Here is a 17,100-nt window from a genome sequence, read left to right as displayed (position 1 = left end):
CCAATGATTGCATCCAGTAGCTTATTTTACACATAATATAGATGTGAATACATTTTCTTTTTTAAGTTTTTAAAAGAAGGCTAAAACTGATTATCAGTTTTACAAAAAAAGACAGATTTTTTTAACCTCTTACACCCTAAGGGGGTATAAATAAATTTCTGCCTGACAAAAACACACAAAAGTAAATAACTTATGGCCTCAAAGCTATTAGATTTAAGAAGAAACTTTTGGTACGTCTGTAAAGGTAAGATGTCATAGAATGGTTTTCTGGTGTCAGCACCATTGTAGCTTTGACCCTGCCTGAAATATTAGGGATAAAATACAAAATATTTTGCATTTTTTGAACCTCGCCAAAATTTTCTTTGAAATAAACATTGCAAAACACTACCAAAATATTATTTATAGCACAAAAAAGTAGTACAGACTTTCAAATCTAAATGTTGTGTAAAAATATACCAAATTTGGACTCAATCAGATGAATCATATTTATTTTAGAATGGTATTAGTGAGAAATTTCTTAGGCGGAGAGGCCATTTTGGCACATTTATCCATAAATGTCACCAAACTGTGCCAAATATGTTTTTTACATCAATACTGGGGGTTTGGTAAAACTACGAGGTCATGTAGCAGCTGGACCCGCCGGTGGGTCCGTAGGGTTCAAGGGGTTAAAGTAAAAGTAATTTAAAAAAAATTATCATTCTTATAACTTTACAGGTGATAAATATCTGTGAGGACGCCTTCTTATACTTAAGTTTCCTGTCCAGAGCTTGCATCTCTTATACAACTTTTAAAAATAGTCACTAGAACACAAGAAAACATGATTTAATTTTCCTTTTCTACAGCAGCTGCTGTTCTCCCTCATGGACCTGGCATATTGCTGTAAACAGAAAGAGGGTGACTTGTTCTTTTTCTCTGCCCAACCCCAACGTGCAAACTGCTGACTTTGTGTTGTGATAATCACATATTTAGAAGAGCCATTTATGTTACAGAAATGATTAATGTGGAAGTGGATCTTTTCTCACGGTGGGGCCCTTTCCAAAGGATTAGAGACTTACCTGTGGGTGGTCGCTCAGATCTGGGACACAGTTAGGGTTGAGGATCCATTCACTTCTGGAGAAAGGGCTCATCTATCTCTAGTTGTTGCTGCTCCACTGGGAACAGCAATTTGTCTCGCCAGTGGCCCAAGAGCCTGCTTGGCATGATTGCCCCAGAGAAGCTGATTCAGCCCACACTGAAGGGGGCAACTTTTGACTGTCATGACTTTTATTGCATGCCCTACTTAATGCTACATTTAACTTATTTATTAACTCTTCAGAACAAGTCCCATGCTATTACTGTAGATATAAAAGTTACCACCCTGCCACCCCCTGTTAAAATGTCAGATTCTTGTGAAAGATGAGGCCATGAAAAATTATTTCCAAATTCTACATTTTCACACCTCTAAATTTGTCCTTCTTTAAACTCTTTCTCAATTAATTTCAGCATACATTACAATCCCACATCTTGACATGTAGATATTTGCCATTTCTACATCATAAAAATAATATCTGGACATATCTGGTTGTGAGAAGAATTTGCAAACCTGCAGACCCAGCACTTATTCACATTTTTTTCAGTTTAGCACTTTTATTGATATTCATGTACATTTAGATTTGGAGTAATTCTTATTTTTTGCAAACACACGGTGTCATGATTGTGCCCTTTGTGGATCTCTGTATAAGTTTCTTTTTAGGTATTGAGTTACGCTTTGATTTAAGTTTTTCTGTGTTTTCTTTCTCATTGGTTCCTTTTTATTTTGTGTTATATTTAAGCAGTGTTGTATTTTTTTAATTACTCTGTACTGCCCCCTTGTGCCAGTCTCCTTTCCTTTGGCTCCTTCTAGTTATTTCTGTCTGCACCTGCTCTCTATTAGTTAATTAGTCCTCCCAGTTTCTGTCCCCGATATATATATATATATATATATATATATATATATATATATATATATATATATACACCTCTTGTTCAGTTACTCTTTGCTGGATCCTCGTCATTCTTTTGGGTTATTTCTCCCTTGTGTCTCCTAGCTTTTTTGTTCTTGAGTTTTCCTTGTTGAGCAGTTCTGGACTTTGGATTTTGCATTTGATATGATTTTTCATTTGCAAGAACCCGACAATTTAGACCAGCGTATGCCTGACGTACGCAAAATCTTGGCGCTGGCATATGTTGGATAAGTTGTGGGGATGTTATAAGTTATGAGCACGCTGAAGTACACTGAAGCATGTTGAAACCCGCTGGCACAGGTCGAAATTTCTAAGTTTTGGGGCAAATGTGCTGCTGTGCTTCATTCATAAGTTAGGCAGAAGTTCTGGACTCGTTATGAATACGCTATGTATACGCCCAAAACTCAAAAATTACATATAAAGTTCAGTGTATGCCAGCTTTTTAGGAGATTATGAGACGTCGGGCATACGCTGTCTAAATCAGCAAGGTGTGACAGGGCCCTCAGCTTCCGTCTCTGCATTTGGGTCCTCTAAAAGCCTCCACACAACCTGACACATTGAGGTTTTGGGGTAGATTTTACCCTTCTGTCTTTGTCACATTTTTGTTTGTAACCAGACAAAATTGGAAGAGGTTCAGTGAGTATTTGCAAAGGCACTGAAGTAACACTATGTGCAATTACATTTTTAAGGTTTGATGAATGAAGTTACTATAAAACAGAGATGAAAAATCTGCTTACACTGCTAATCAAATTCTAATCGGAATTTCACAAGTGCCAGGCTGTGTAAAGTACTTGTTATGTGAACAAAGATTACCTACTGACATATGCGGAATGCTAAGCAGCTGCATTTGCTTCCTAAATCACTAGTCCCGCGTGTACTGTTAAATGTTTTGGGGCAGACTCAAACTAATTTGGGTCAAAAGGGATGTCTTCTTTCCAAAGACATCATCTCAAACCTGGCCCAGAGTCTTTTTTTTTTTTTTTTTTTTTTTTTTGAGCTTCAGTCAAACATATTGTAGTTTTACCCTAACAAGGCCGAGAAGTTGCTCAAAGCAACATTTTGCATCTGAATATAGGTCCAGGTGTGTGAAATAATCAATAGTTCCCGACCATCTCTTGGGGATAGTTATTACCAATGCTGTTTTGATCCGCTAGAGGATACATTCTAGCAAATCCGTGATACTATCGGGCCAATATAATGTTCTAAAACTTGCACTGTGTAGCTTAAAAGGCAGATATGGATTGGACAAGATTAAGAACAAAGACAGTTTAAATCCATGGATTAAACTACAGAGAAAGGCCCAAGCTATTCACAGTGGTAACTCAGTAGGCTTTGTACAGTGATCCTTTTTTTACATTTCTGCACCATATGATCCAATATTACATGTAGAAGTCAAAGATGGTCTGGGATTAGTCTGGATTGAAATTGCTGTTTTTAAGCAATAAATACATTTATAGACCTCTAACAATCTCTACAGTGTTTGTATCAAACGAAAATAGTGCAGAAATCCCATCTGAGGCTTATGATCGACCGGGCCACATTCAGTCACACTATAAATGCAGGAATTACCAGAGCATGTGTTGATTGATTTACAGCTTCATCAATAGTACTGAGTAACAGAGAAGCAAATGTAATGGGTTTGGTTGCCATGGAGAGATAAAGAACTGTTCTTTTCCATTTTCTGTCTATAAATTAACAAGCAGGTACGAAAAGGTTGTGAAATGTTTTTGTAATAGTTTTGCTTATATGGTTTGCCTCTGACACACTTGAAATTCCCCTCAGTGGAACAATAAATTATTTTTTTCATTCTATTTTTTCCACTCTTGTAATGATCTATTGTTTTATCTTGGCTCTTATGAGCTCTTTTGTGCCCTATTTTTTCTGCATGTTAAAGGAATAGTACACCCAAAACATGATTAGCCTTCATTTTCTACTCACCCCCATGCTGAACAAAACTCTGGAGTACTTTTTTGATATCTCAAATGCATCTGGAGATCTGGGAGGCTTCTTGCTGTCTGCTGACATTCAAATAATGGAGGTCTATGGCGCCCGAGACAGAAAGGTCCACAAAAGTCCACAAAAAACGTGTCAATATTCCTCCATACTGCTCGTCCAATGTAATCCAAGTGTCCTGAGTGGGTAGCATCCAGAATTTACTCGAAACGAAGTCATTTAGAACGTTTTAGAGCCTAAACAGTAGTGTATAGGATTTCCTAATAGCGCCCCCATGCGCGCTCACGATTCTACGGAAGCCGGCAGACCAAACCGGAAGAAAGTGCGCATTCAGCGTCTGCTCTGCCGATAATGCAAGCGTAGAAGAAGAAATGTGCTGTTTACCTGTGCAAAGAAAGAAACAACGAAAGAAAAATGTCTGAGGACTTCAGTGTTGAGGAAGAGCATGAGTTCTTTGCCGAGCTGAATGCGCTGGTTTGGTCTGCCGGCTTCCGTAGAATCGTGAGCGCGCATGGGGGCGCTATTAGGAAATCCTATACACTACTGTTTAGGCTCTAAAACGTTCTAAATGACTTCGTTTCGAGTAAATTCTGGATGCTACCCACTCAGGACACTTGGATTACATTGGACGAGCAGTATGGAGGAATATTGACACGTTTTTGTGGACTTTTGTGGACCTTTCTGTCTCGGGCGCCATAGACCTCCATTATTTGAATGTCAGCAGACAGCAAGAAGCCTCCCAGATCTCCAGATGCATTTGAGATATCAAAAAAGTACTTCAGAGTTTTGTTCAGCATGGGGGTGAGTAGAAAATGAAGGCTAATCATGTTTTGGGTGTACTATTCCTTTAAGGCCTTAAGGCAACAATTACTTCATATGCATTAGAAATTCATGCTTTAAAAGAAATAACTGACGATTAGGGCTGAAACAATTGATTGGTTTAATCGTGATTAATCAATTATTGAAACAATCGTCAAATAATTTAGTAATCAAATTGTTAGCTATAGTAAAGAGACTGTAAAACATTCCTTTAGCTGACTGAATAATCCACGTAGAGCAGTAATTATATCAAAATTAAAAAAATATAAATGATGATATTACATTTTAGATTTTAAAAAAACTTTTTGTCCAGTGCTCCTAATGTGGATACATTTTAGTTTCGCCTGGTTGAATTTTATAAAAATCTTCTTTAAGAAACCTTTGGCTGAACAATTTTTAATCGGTTAATTGAAATAAAATCGACAGAATAATCAATTTGCGAAACAATCATTAGTTGCAGCCCTAAAATCTATTATTTGCCCAGAGCCTCTACAATGATGTTTAAATATTAAAATGCATAACCTTCTATCTTATTCATAGAAGCTTATCTAGAAGCACAAGATTCTATTTTTTGTATAATTAACAATCCAGAATTGCAAAATCCATAATCCACTTGATGAATTAAGTGTTTGAATAAATTGTTCCGGTGATTTAGCTGCAAAGTGAATCTAATTAATAGAAGCAAACAGGATAGATGCAAATAAAAAATAATACAAATATTGCTGTAAATTCTTTTTTTTTTCTTCAGCATTTTACTGTCATTACACTGTCACTAGTACAGAGCATCAAATTTCACTCTCTGCATGTAACCCATCCCCTTGGGGAGCAGTGGGTTGCCATTTGCGGCGCCCGGGGAGAAGTATGGGCTAACGGCCAGAGTGGCAGTCTGTGGGAGTGGGTTTTGAACTCACAACCTTAGGATTCCAAGCCCTGTGCCCTAACCACTAGGCCTTATTTAACTTACCCTAGGCTTATTCTATTTGTTAAGTCCTTAAAAAACTCACCTACTTTGTTGAGTCTTAGCTAAATATTTCCAGACTTTAACATCTTTTTTTAGAATCTGAACTTTAACCTTGAGGTGCTGCTTTTCTCTTTCCTCAGAGAGTGTGACAGAAGTGAGGACAAACATCTACGTGACAAGTTTTGGGCCAGTGTCCGACACAGACATGGTAAGTGTTGATTTCTACTCTGCTAAATCTACAAATATAAAAATATTCTATTATTATAGACAACTTTACATTGAAGCATGTGCAGTTATTTGGCTAAAATTATTTAGAATATAAAACTGCCCTAAAAAAAGCTTATTTAGTTGCTTTTACTTTGGTTTGTTATTAGATATATAGCAATAAATGTGATTTTAATTTGATTGATCCAAATTAAAAACAGTTCATTTAGTAAAGTTTAAAAGGATGAATATATTGGTTAGGTTGTGCAAGTTCCCCATATAAGAAAAGCAAAAAAAAACAAAAACATTTTTTTTTTTTCTATAAGACATAACAAACAATGTAAAAGTACAACAATTGAGCTGGATGTCAGTTGTTCTTCTGAGTTGTATACCCAGGGATTATATAATATACTTGTTCTGATTCAAAAGCTCCTTTGAAGCCAGACTGGAGGACCTCTGTTTAATCCTTGGACCCCCTTCAGCATTTGACATATTTGATCATGCAGCTCTAATTGACCACCTTGGGCTTCAGGTTGTTTCTGTAGCCATCCTCAGAGCTGCTCTGACAGCCTGAGTGACTCAACAAGATAAGAATGCTGTGGTTTCTCTACCCCGTTCGTTCATGTAGATTGGTTCTGACCTTGGTTTCCTTTGGAGCAGCTGATTCTATGAACCAGAAGGAATCTAACTGTCTTATGTAAACCCAATTGTAGCAGATTTTAGTGTGTGTGTGTGTGTTATTTTTGAAATCTACCACTTTTAATTTGTGGCGGCATACATAACAATATGGTAGGGCAGAGTGGTTAAAAAAACAAAAAACAGCAACAAACAAAATGGTATTAATGCAAGCAGTTGTAGTAAAAGTCTTCATATCGCCTCTCTGCAGACACCTTACTCCTCTTCTCATTAATAGTTGAACACGTGAAGGAGAGCTGAGTGTCACAACACTGAGCCGCTGCTGAGAGCAGAGCATCCATCTTACTTCACTTACATCACACAACCTGGTGATCCTCATTTCATGATATTTTTATATGCTTGAAGCACCACCCCGACTAATGGGCATAATATGCAAAAAAGCAGATCTCCTGCTTTTTAGCTCTGCTCTGTTTGCTCTTCTCATCCACAGTTTTAATTTTCCTTTATGAAAAGCCACAGGATTAGTAATCTTCTTTTTTTTAAGTGAAGACTTTTTTTTTAAATACTGTTTGTTGACTGGAGATAAGGAGATTATAAAAAACAATGACAGGGGCAAAATTTAGGCATGCCAGCTATTGTTTTCTATGTTAGAGACCATAACAACAGTGTAGCATTATTTTTACGGTCCTTGTTTTGTTATGATTAAAATTAAAACCAATGAAGGGAGTGACTTAGGGGAAAGGATATATTTAGATATATGTGTGTCTATTTGCAATTGCACACATTAGATCAATTACTGGGCTATATTAATTTAGGTAATCAAAACATAATGATTAAACATTAAATAGAGCAAAAATCATTAATAGATGTAGTGTCTCTGTACCAAGTGTACCCAACATAACTACTCAAAATATATGGGATCTTTAAAAAGATGTTTTAAAATCCATAGGAGAAGTTGTTTTGGTCTACATCTATGATCATCACTGGTTTGGGTGAGCTGTCCGTACCCCTTGGAGCTCCTCTGGGCTTTGCTCCGCAGCGGAATGAAGCCAATGTAGTGTGAATTAGGAAGGTGGAGAAATTGGCAAAGAAGGAAGCATTTTGGTTGAATGATTGAAGGATTAAAGGTTTACTCACCTGAACATGCTGTGTAAAGACTAAATTAAATAGCAACTATTAAGTACCTTTTGATGTTAAATCCAGCAATGATGTGTGGTGGTACTTAAAGGCATCAGTGTGACAGACGGAGAGGAAGATTGGTGGATTTTCCATGGAGTACATGAAAACAGCATTGCAGGTATTAGGCCAATGGTGGGAATATTTCAAATCTGAGAAAGCATCTGGTTAGGTGCAAGATTTTTTGCAAGGCTGAAGATTGCACAATGTCAAATGGCCTCAGATCCACAACTATAACTCTTGCATTCACAGTCAGTATCTGTTGAAGTCTATTGTTAGCTGCAGCAAACAAAATAAGTCAGGGTTTCCCAGCGGGGTTTTTTTTGTCATTACTCTGTAATAAGTACTAAGCACCGAAATTCACTCTCTACATTTAACTCATCCCTTTGTGGAGCAGTGAGCTGCAATTGTGCGGTACCGGGGAGCATTGTGAGGTTAAGGGTCTTGCTCAGTTTCTGAGAGTGGGACTTGAACTCAGAACCTCAGGATTCCAAGCACAATGCCCAAACCACTAGGCCGCTACTCCCCAAATCAGGCATTACAGGGAAGGGTCTTGCCTAAGGATCCACACTGGCACCTCATATTAGTCCAGGGATTCTGTTAACATGATCGGTGACTTACCACTTGAGCTCGCTGTTTCAGGTAAATAAGCGTAGTGTTTTAGATTATATTTGCATGGTGTTGAAATAGGCACTGTTGATTACTGTTTTGCACACAACAATTTCTGCACACCAGGCATCTGCACCGTATCAGTTTGAACTGAAATGGTACCAACCATTTTTTAGTATTTACTACTAGTAACATGGTTTGTCCTGAGAATACAATTAGCCTAGCCAGCTGTCATACAGAACTTTGCACACTGCTTGTTTCTGTTCATTTATTTGTGTTGTGTAAATATATATATATATATATATATATATATATATATATATATATATATATATATATATATATATATATACAGAGATGGCAAAAGTACTCACTTTCCGTACTTGAGTAAAAGTACAGATACTTGTGTTAAAAAATACTCTGGTAAAAGTGGAAGTACTGATTAAACTTCTTTACTCAAGTAAAAGTAACAAAGTACAGGCTTGTAAATTTACTTAAAGTATAAAAGTAAAAGTAGAAACCACTTTTTTCATGCCGTTGCCTACATTTTAAATGGATGTCTGCCAATAGGACTAGATCTCCATCTCGTCGTCCATGCTACTATGCTAACGCCACCGCCACCAAGCTGCAATGATTTGCCGCCAATGAATACCGCCGAATCTGTCGATTCATCTTGTAGTGGTGCGTCAAATGCAACGTAGATTCCCATCCAATTAGATTGAATTTGGTGTTGATGATGTGAAAAATAATAACGGTAACTCCATTGAAATGATTCAAAACTAAAGTAACAAGCCAATTTTTTAAAATGTAAGGAGTAGAAAGTACAGATATTTGTGTAAAAATGTAAGGAGTAGAAGTAAAAAGTCGCCATAAAAATAAGTAGTAAAGTAAAGTAAAAATATCAGAAAAATCTACTTGAGTACAGTAACGAAGTATTTGTACTTTGTTACTTCCCATCTCTGTATATATATATATATATATATATATATATATATATATATATATATATATATATATATATATATATATATATATATATATATGTATATATATATATATATATATATTTAAATGTAGTTTTTTATTTATATTTACACCTTACCAATGCAACACTAGGCGTTGTACTAGCAAAGGAAAACATTCATATTCATCATCGTATTTCAACTGTTTGCCCATCTATAGGAATCTGATCTATAGGAACACAACATACTAAAAGTAAGTTTCCAGATTCTATTGTAAAACTTTCTGATATTTGCATATCATTATTGATTTTTTTTTCATCCCCTCCTGATAAATGGCAAATAAAGAGATGTACAGTGTTTTCATAGACAGCTGTATGAACAGCAGTAGATTTGTTATGGGAGGTCTAACTATATGTACATCTTCTAGTCTTTGCTCAGACTTAAAAACAATCAATCTAGTGTTTCCACTTGTTCTAATTTAGGACACATCATACATATCCATTTATTCACCCCCTCCCATGCTTTGTCCAGGGGGGTTAGATTTTATTATTATTGTCCTAGTGACAGTAAACCTCAGTTTTAGCTGCTTGACGCAGTGAAACACTGTTTTCCCAGCTTGCCTTGTGAAGTGGTGTTGGCTCGCTTGTGTTATTCTAATAGACAGTCCTTTATCTTTTTCCGGACATATCACCTTTGGGGCCTCTCACAACTCAGTTGTGGATTTAGAATATATTTTTTTACATGTTTCACTTGGCAGGAGCATGAATCAAGTGAAAACAGCAAGGGACACAGAATCCCACTAGTGGTAATGTTTTGGCCAGATAAACAGATAGTGAGGTCAATGCAGGTGTCGCCTGTCTAACTTCAAAGACAAAACTGGAACTGCCTTCATACACACACATAAAGCTTCTTTGTCTTCTCATCTTTTTCTATAAAGTACTGTAGGTGTTAAGGTATCATTTAATCCCATGTGTGTTTGAATAATCTTAGATTTCGCATCATGTTTCTATCTGTCCTTATTCTGTATAATAAAAACACACGTATATTTCCCTGCAGCATAAAATAACTTTTGAGAAACTTTGAAAATGTTTTTGTGATGTATTGTTCATAAATGATTTGTGTGCTCTCTTTTCATAATACGTTTGCTGTGCACCTTAATATCATGCATTTCGGGGCTTTCACTAAAACAAAACAACAAAACAATTCTTTTTCCAGGGTGCTATTATGTAAAGGTATAGTGCAGGATTTAAAAAAATTTTTTTAAAGAGTCGCCCTCTCCACTTTTATAAAAAAAAAGAATGCGCATGCACAACTCTGTACACGCTCCCGAGTGGGAACACGTATTAAACACTTGCTAGAGAATGCACAAGCTCATTTCTGTTCATGCACACTCTATTTAAAAGTTGCAGTTTGCATCACTCATACAAGCTTACTTTCCAAAAGAAGATTTGCAATTTTTCCATTACGTCTGACTCAGAACAGGTGTTACGCCGAGAAATACCTGCCTGCCAATAATTACCTCCCCCTCTCACACACTGTTATTGTATTGTAAATATATATATAACATATTGTTATATATATATTTATATTTATATACTTTGAATATATTCTTAAGAGACAATGGTAATTAGTGCAATAGTTACATATATTGTTCTAATACTCATCTCTGCTTTTATTTCTAGCTTCTGCAGATATTTAGATTGGCTGTGTTGATTAGGTTATTGTCTTATGACAATCAGATTTTATTACTTCGTTGCTGTTCAGAAGTGGTCAGTATAGAAATGATTATATTTTTGAGCTTTCATTTCAGAATTTGTAAATTGAATACACCCGGGAGCTACAACTGCCCTAAAGGTTTGGCAGAAGCACAGTTGGTGAATCTATCTACAGTAGGAACCCTGACTCCACACATTAAGTGCTTTGGCATTGGATGGCGCCTACCTATATGTTATCCAGTCCTTCACTTAACCTGTTTCTGTTCATCTAAGGGTGCCAGTTTGGATCGGATGGTTAAAGCCAGTTCACAGATTGGTTTTCCAATACTACAACGATCCAAAGCAGAAACCTGGACCTTACATTGATGAAGCAGTACGATACCAACTTTTGTTACGATGCTCCCAAAGCCCTGACCTTAACTCTTGTAAAAAGCTTTGTGAAGTATGCTTAGGTGTTTGGCCTCAATCAGGGAACCAACCAATTTAAATGAAATGTGTGAACTTTGCAAGAGAATGTGGCTGTCAGGACCCTTCAAGAAGGATCAGTCTGTAAGTCATCCTTGATGTTTTGTGGCTACAAACAAGAAGTGGTTTAGGTGGAACATTTGTCTAAATAATGGGTTGGTATTATTGTTGCTACTATAGTGGCCTTTATTTTTAAATTAGTCTAAAAGGAAATTGTATGGTTAAAAAAAAAGAGGAGTGGTAATGTCCCACATGTCAGGACTGAAACCCAGAAACAGCCACAACCATAAGCAGGGAGCTCTTTCCCCTCAGTTAAATTCTTTACTGCATGAATGCTTGTCATTAGAAGCTAAAATGTATCAATGTTCTTTACAGCATAAGCCTTTTTGCAATTAAACTAACTAGTGAAAGGAAACTGTTCTTTCTGTTCTTTAGCCATGCGATCTAACTATTTGTCTCACTGAACTTCCCCTCCAAAAAATAAATTCTTTAAGGTTGAAATTTATGCTGTTGCATGGGATTGCATGAGTTCTCCACAGCTCATGACTCTGAGCTTAGGTAAGTTAAATAAATAAGAGATGCCAATGCAAAGCCAGTTGTTATATACTAGTTTTTGCACCAAAAAGTAATGCTTGACTTTAGGCTTAAATATTCAGAGGTCTCTACTGCTGCCTTTCCTTAAACCAGATGGAACCTTAAAAGTAAGAGTTTTGTAGGAATCTCCATTTACATAGTAATACAGACATTGCAATAGTCTAGAGAAAAAAAAATAAAGGACTGCTTCATGTTACAGCACAGACTTGGACCATGTTTATTGGTGTATATTTGAGGGGGGGGGGAAATCTAATGTGCCAAGGGGGAAATCCTCCTACTCAGAGCTGATAAAAGCATATCTGCAGTGGGTAGGGGACAGATCATGTTAATGTGTTTTCTAGATCACTGGTTTCCGGGCTACATAAATATGGACTAGTACAGTGCCTGAGTAGGAAGCAACACAGATTACTGCTCTGGGAAATAAAAGCATTTTGTCAGTCAGTTGAACAAAGAGAAAATGGGCGATCCATATATGGTGTTTTAAAAGAGGCTTTGAGAATGAGTGCATGCATATGTTATGCAAATCCCTTGCTTTTTGGTGAAGAAATCTCCAAACGAACTGCAGCGCTAGAGGAGAATTGTATAGAATTATGGGGCAACGTGTCAACTGTTATTAGAGATAGAAGTAAACTAAAGTCCTTAGATTAGATAATCCACAGTCAGAGGAAAAGTCTTTTATTCCCGTTTTTTCTGGCGATCCTTTCAGGAGACACTGAGATTATTCGTTGTGGCTCAAAGGATTAAGCTGGAGGATGTTTTTATCCCAAGAGTCGTACGGCTAGCATGGCCTAAAAATTGTAGCGCAGTGAGAGAATATTCAAGCTGAGATGTTCCTAGACAGTGCGTACACCATATACCCTAGGCTTGTCAAACTTTTATGTCACATACATCCAACAGTCCAATTACCCCTCACTGTAACATCAAGTGTCCCAGAAATGTCTGCTCTTCACTCAGCCCTGGGGCAACTCGCTGACTCTTCACTCTGACTCCCATTCACCACATCTGCCTTGAGTGTTCCATGTCACAACAGGAGCAAGGTTTTAATATTTAACTTAGAAACTTAAGCCAAAAAATTGCTTAAATTAAGCGTCTGACTATAAAAAAATGACACGAGTTTTTTGCATCCACATCCAGCATGTATTATGATCCATTTCTCAAGTTAAAAAGGTAAATGTTGAAGCCCAACTCCAACCTTTTGTTTTTTAACTTCTTTCTTTCAGCCTGCAGAGTCCAATCTTATTCGCATGCATGCAGTGTTGCAGCACATGTACCTGCCTGATGCTGGGCTCTGACAGGCTTGTGCGGATATGAAGCAATTCGTCACGTGTGCTGCGCTCAGGCTTGTTTTGACAAGATGTCAGTGATGGCCTCATCTCCCCAGGTGTGCGCAATTTCTGGGGGTAAACACATCCAAGAAATGAGATTTTTGCAGCACATTTGTATGCTTAAAATCCAGGATGCAGAGGATGGGTATTTCTGCCACTTAAGTTTGGAGGTGAACTCCTGGTTTTTCAAATCAATCATGTCTTTGTTCTAATGCTATGTTACGCTGTCTCCCACACAATACATACATTTATATTAAAAAAAATGTGTCCTTTTCTACTTTTTAGATTCATTTAGATTAAGTGAAAATAGGGTTACATTTATTTGATTTTTATTCAACAGACTGTCAGTTTACACCCATGTATATCATTGTTTATAAAAGCAAGTTGAAATCAGAGTTGTTTTGGTAAAAAGGAAAATTGAGACTTTTTATTAGGGTTGTTAGATAACTACTGTAAGGAGCAGGAATAAGACATGGAATTACATCGCAGGACATCAAAAGAATTAAATTATAGATTAAGAGCCTTGTTAAAATATAACAAAGACACAACAAGACATAAGGTGTTTCTTTAAAATATTTAATAACCTTTATTTTAGAGAGATGTAACCAACATCATACCCCTTGCTAATTCCATCTCCTTTCAAGTGTGAAAAAGAAGCAACAGGATTTGTTGCTGTTTGCATTTTAACCAGTTTTATGTTCTTCAAATCTGGGTTTACTCTTAGAATAGTAAATTCACTCATAGCCCCTGGGCATCTCTGCTTTAACCAATCACATTTAACTCGCAGATGAGGGCAGAGATAGACGCCAAAGCAATTATGAAGAAGGGGAAAATCCATCAAAGGAATTTCAGAAAATAATTGACTTAAGCGAATGTGTGTTTCAAAGAAATGTCAAATCTGGCTTTCTATTTCAAACATTTCTGGGCTTAGCAGATAATTATGATCACTGTTATTAAACAGATTGTAGCAACTGGTTCAATGACAAAAGATAGCAGTTAGTTTTACTTAAAAAGCCACAGTCACTTGAGCTGTGCATTGCTGTTGTAAACAAAACCGAGCTGCTTCAACCAGGCTGAATTCATACAATAAATATACAAAGAATGGAATAATCTTTAAACGCCCTCTAAAAGAAATCTCCATAAAAGAATTAAGTTAACCATTGCTTTTTTTATATAGATTTAGGAGGAAAAGAGGTAGCCAGGTTCTATGCTTCATGCTAATTTGATTAATGGGTCAGTATCAAATGTGACAACCCAATTTAAATCAAAGCTGGTTCTGTTTGCTGTTTTGAGGCATACAGGGATGGGTTAACTGTTAACATGAGGCCAAGTAGGAAATACATTTGCGTAGATCATGAAAAACCTACTGCTTTTTTGGTTCATTTCTGACGCAATTGCTGACTCCACCTTTAACTAATCTGTCTAAACAATGGGTTTGAGACATTAGACATGTTGAGAACAACCAAACACTTGCCATTTTTATTTCGAAGAATGACAAGTGAGAGATGTGTCTTACAAAAAAGCCACTGCTCCTAAAGATGGAGCTAATGAATCATAATGTGTGCTTAGGTTTTGACATAAGGTCCTGCTATTCCTGGTGAACTTTTGCTTTTAAATGACAGAAGGAATCTGTTTTTACACTTGATATGAGATAGAAGTAATTTCAGAGCCTGGAAAGTTCTACTGTTTGGAAGAATAAAACCCTAAAACTGAGGGAGGATAGGTCTCCTCTTTCTCTTCTTCTGAAATATACAAGACTTCGGAAAATACTCAGCGATACACACAAGATACATGTTCCTTTTTCACCAACTTAACATCAGAATTGAACATGTGACCAAGGATAAAACATTAAACACACAGAGCAGAAAATCAGCAGGCAACAGGCCAACTGAACTGATTATGTGATCCATTAACTTTGAGCTTTTTTCAAGTCAATAAAATGAATTGTTCTTATTCGCAATGGTGCTCTATAAAGTTTAAACGATTAAAAAAAGTTTGTATTGTACTGACATATAATTTTGTGTGATGCCTGTTTATTGTTTACATTCAATATCAAGAACTTAATATATTTTTTACAGTAATGTAGATTTTAATTGTTTTATCAAAGTGAACATAACATGTGATTTTTTTTGCATTGAAATAAGTGAGATTACAAACAGATGCATCACCACTTGTTGACATATTTTTATTTATTCATAATCTTATCACATATGAACTTGTCTGTCCATTTTGTGCACATAACAGAAAACAAAATAAATGAAGGTCTGTGGCATCCTGAGCGTAACCCAGCATACAACAAGCTTTCCCTCCTCAATTAAATGAGCCTTTGTTTCTCTCTATTTTAACCTCCCTCCTGCATGCTGCAGTCTCTCTGCTCTTATAAACTAAGCATTTCTTTTCAGATTCTACACTAAAAACCTGAATCCTCCAATTTTCCGGGCTGTGATGTCAATTACTAAGCTATGTCTACCTTAAAAACGGTTCATTTAGGATTATTATTTGATCAGTAGAGGTACAAGTGCTTCCTTCCTCTGGCAAGATCCTTACAACTTTAACTATGTCATGTTAAACTAGTTTCCATTCATTTTTATCCATGTGTTTAGGTTTATTGCCGGAGGAAGAAATTTTAGCTGTGAAGTCATTTTTACACGGGCAAGAGTTTTACAATGCCGTTGTAGGTGTAATCTGGATTTTTGGCTGCCGTGACTGAAAAGCCCATTATCTGACAACCATGTGTTAATGCTGAAAGAAGAATGTGGAGTGAGAAAAGGTCAAAAGTAATTAGGTAGGTGAGAAAATATATTAGAAAATGGAAGCAGTCAAAGTAAAAATAAGAAGTTTTGCAGAAAGGAATAGCTAAATATATCTCTATAAGTGTTGAAATATTCAACAATATTCTGTTATGAGTTCCTCTTCATATGTCTCATTCTTTTACCAAATTTATGTTCTTTTTGAGCTTTTACTAATTCAAAGACTTCGATTTATTGGTCTTTTTTTTTTGCTCTATTATACTTCTATATTTTAGGTGCATGTGTAGACATCTTGAATGATGTGCAGTGAAATTATCAAGCTCAAACCCTAGAGCTGTAGGATGCATGTGAACTCTGAAAATAATTAGAGTTGGTGTGAGCTACGCAGCTCGTTGCAAATCTCACACAGGTTGCACTCCCAGCAGGGAAATGTGAACGACACTCAAGAAGTGGAGCGAGGGAGGTTGACTTACAACAGGGGAATAAGGAGGAGTTGTAATTAAAACATTGATCAAGTCTGACTGATGATTACAATATCCAGAGTGTGAAACCCAGCGCGGCCAGGTCTGATAGATGTGAAAGTCCTGGAAGTGATGTGTGTCATTACAGCACAATCAGGCTGCAATGTTAACCCTGGACTGCTGTGAGGAGACACAAACAAAACATCATTTATCATGCACAGGATTTCTGTGAAAAACAGCTGCAATGCTTCTTCTTCTCCACTTTGAATATTGTTGAAAGCCATACATAAAAAAAAATCATTTGAAAACATTTGAATTAGCTCCCTGACTTAATTTAAGAATCAGTTTTAGAATTTCTTTCTTTTTGTCAAGATATATATCTTTTTTCAGCTAGAGCTTTGTTGCATGTGTTTGATGCTATTACAATTAACGACTGCAATAGGATGGAGATGTAAAGTTTGAATCTTCAGTGAAAGTTAAACCAAAGT

At 36.5% G+C, this 17,100-nt stretch overlaps 1 protein-coding gene across 2 annotated transcripts in view; it reads left to right on the top strand.

Moving 5' to 3' along the window:
- Positions 1 to 17,100, top strand: part of gabra3 (gamma-aminobutyric acid type A receptor subunit alpha3) — a 112,773-nt gene that overhangs the window by 40,405 nt on the left and 55,268 nt on the right. For both annotated transcript variants that reach the window (XM_038292183.1, XM_038292182.1), the window contains exon 3: positions 5,856 to 5,923. In XM_038292183.1, coding sequence (XP_038148111.1) covers positions 5,856 to 5,923 — 68 coding nt within the window. The remainder of the gene's footprint in view (positions 1 to 5,855; positions 5,924 to 17,100) is intronic.

Source organism: Cyprinodon tularosa, unplaced genomic scaffold (genome assembly GCF_016077235.1).
Source record: "Cyprinodon tularosa strain WSP-4 unplaced genomic scaffold, ASM1607723v1 ctg31, whole genome shotgun sequence".
NCBI classification, from domain to species: Eukaryota; Metazoa; Chordata; class Actinopteri; order Cyprinodontiformes; family Cyprinodontidae; genus Cyprinodon; species Cyprinodon tularosa.
This window is presented reverse-complemented; position numbering and strand designations above follow the sequence as displayed.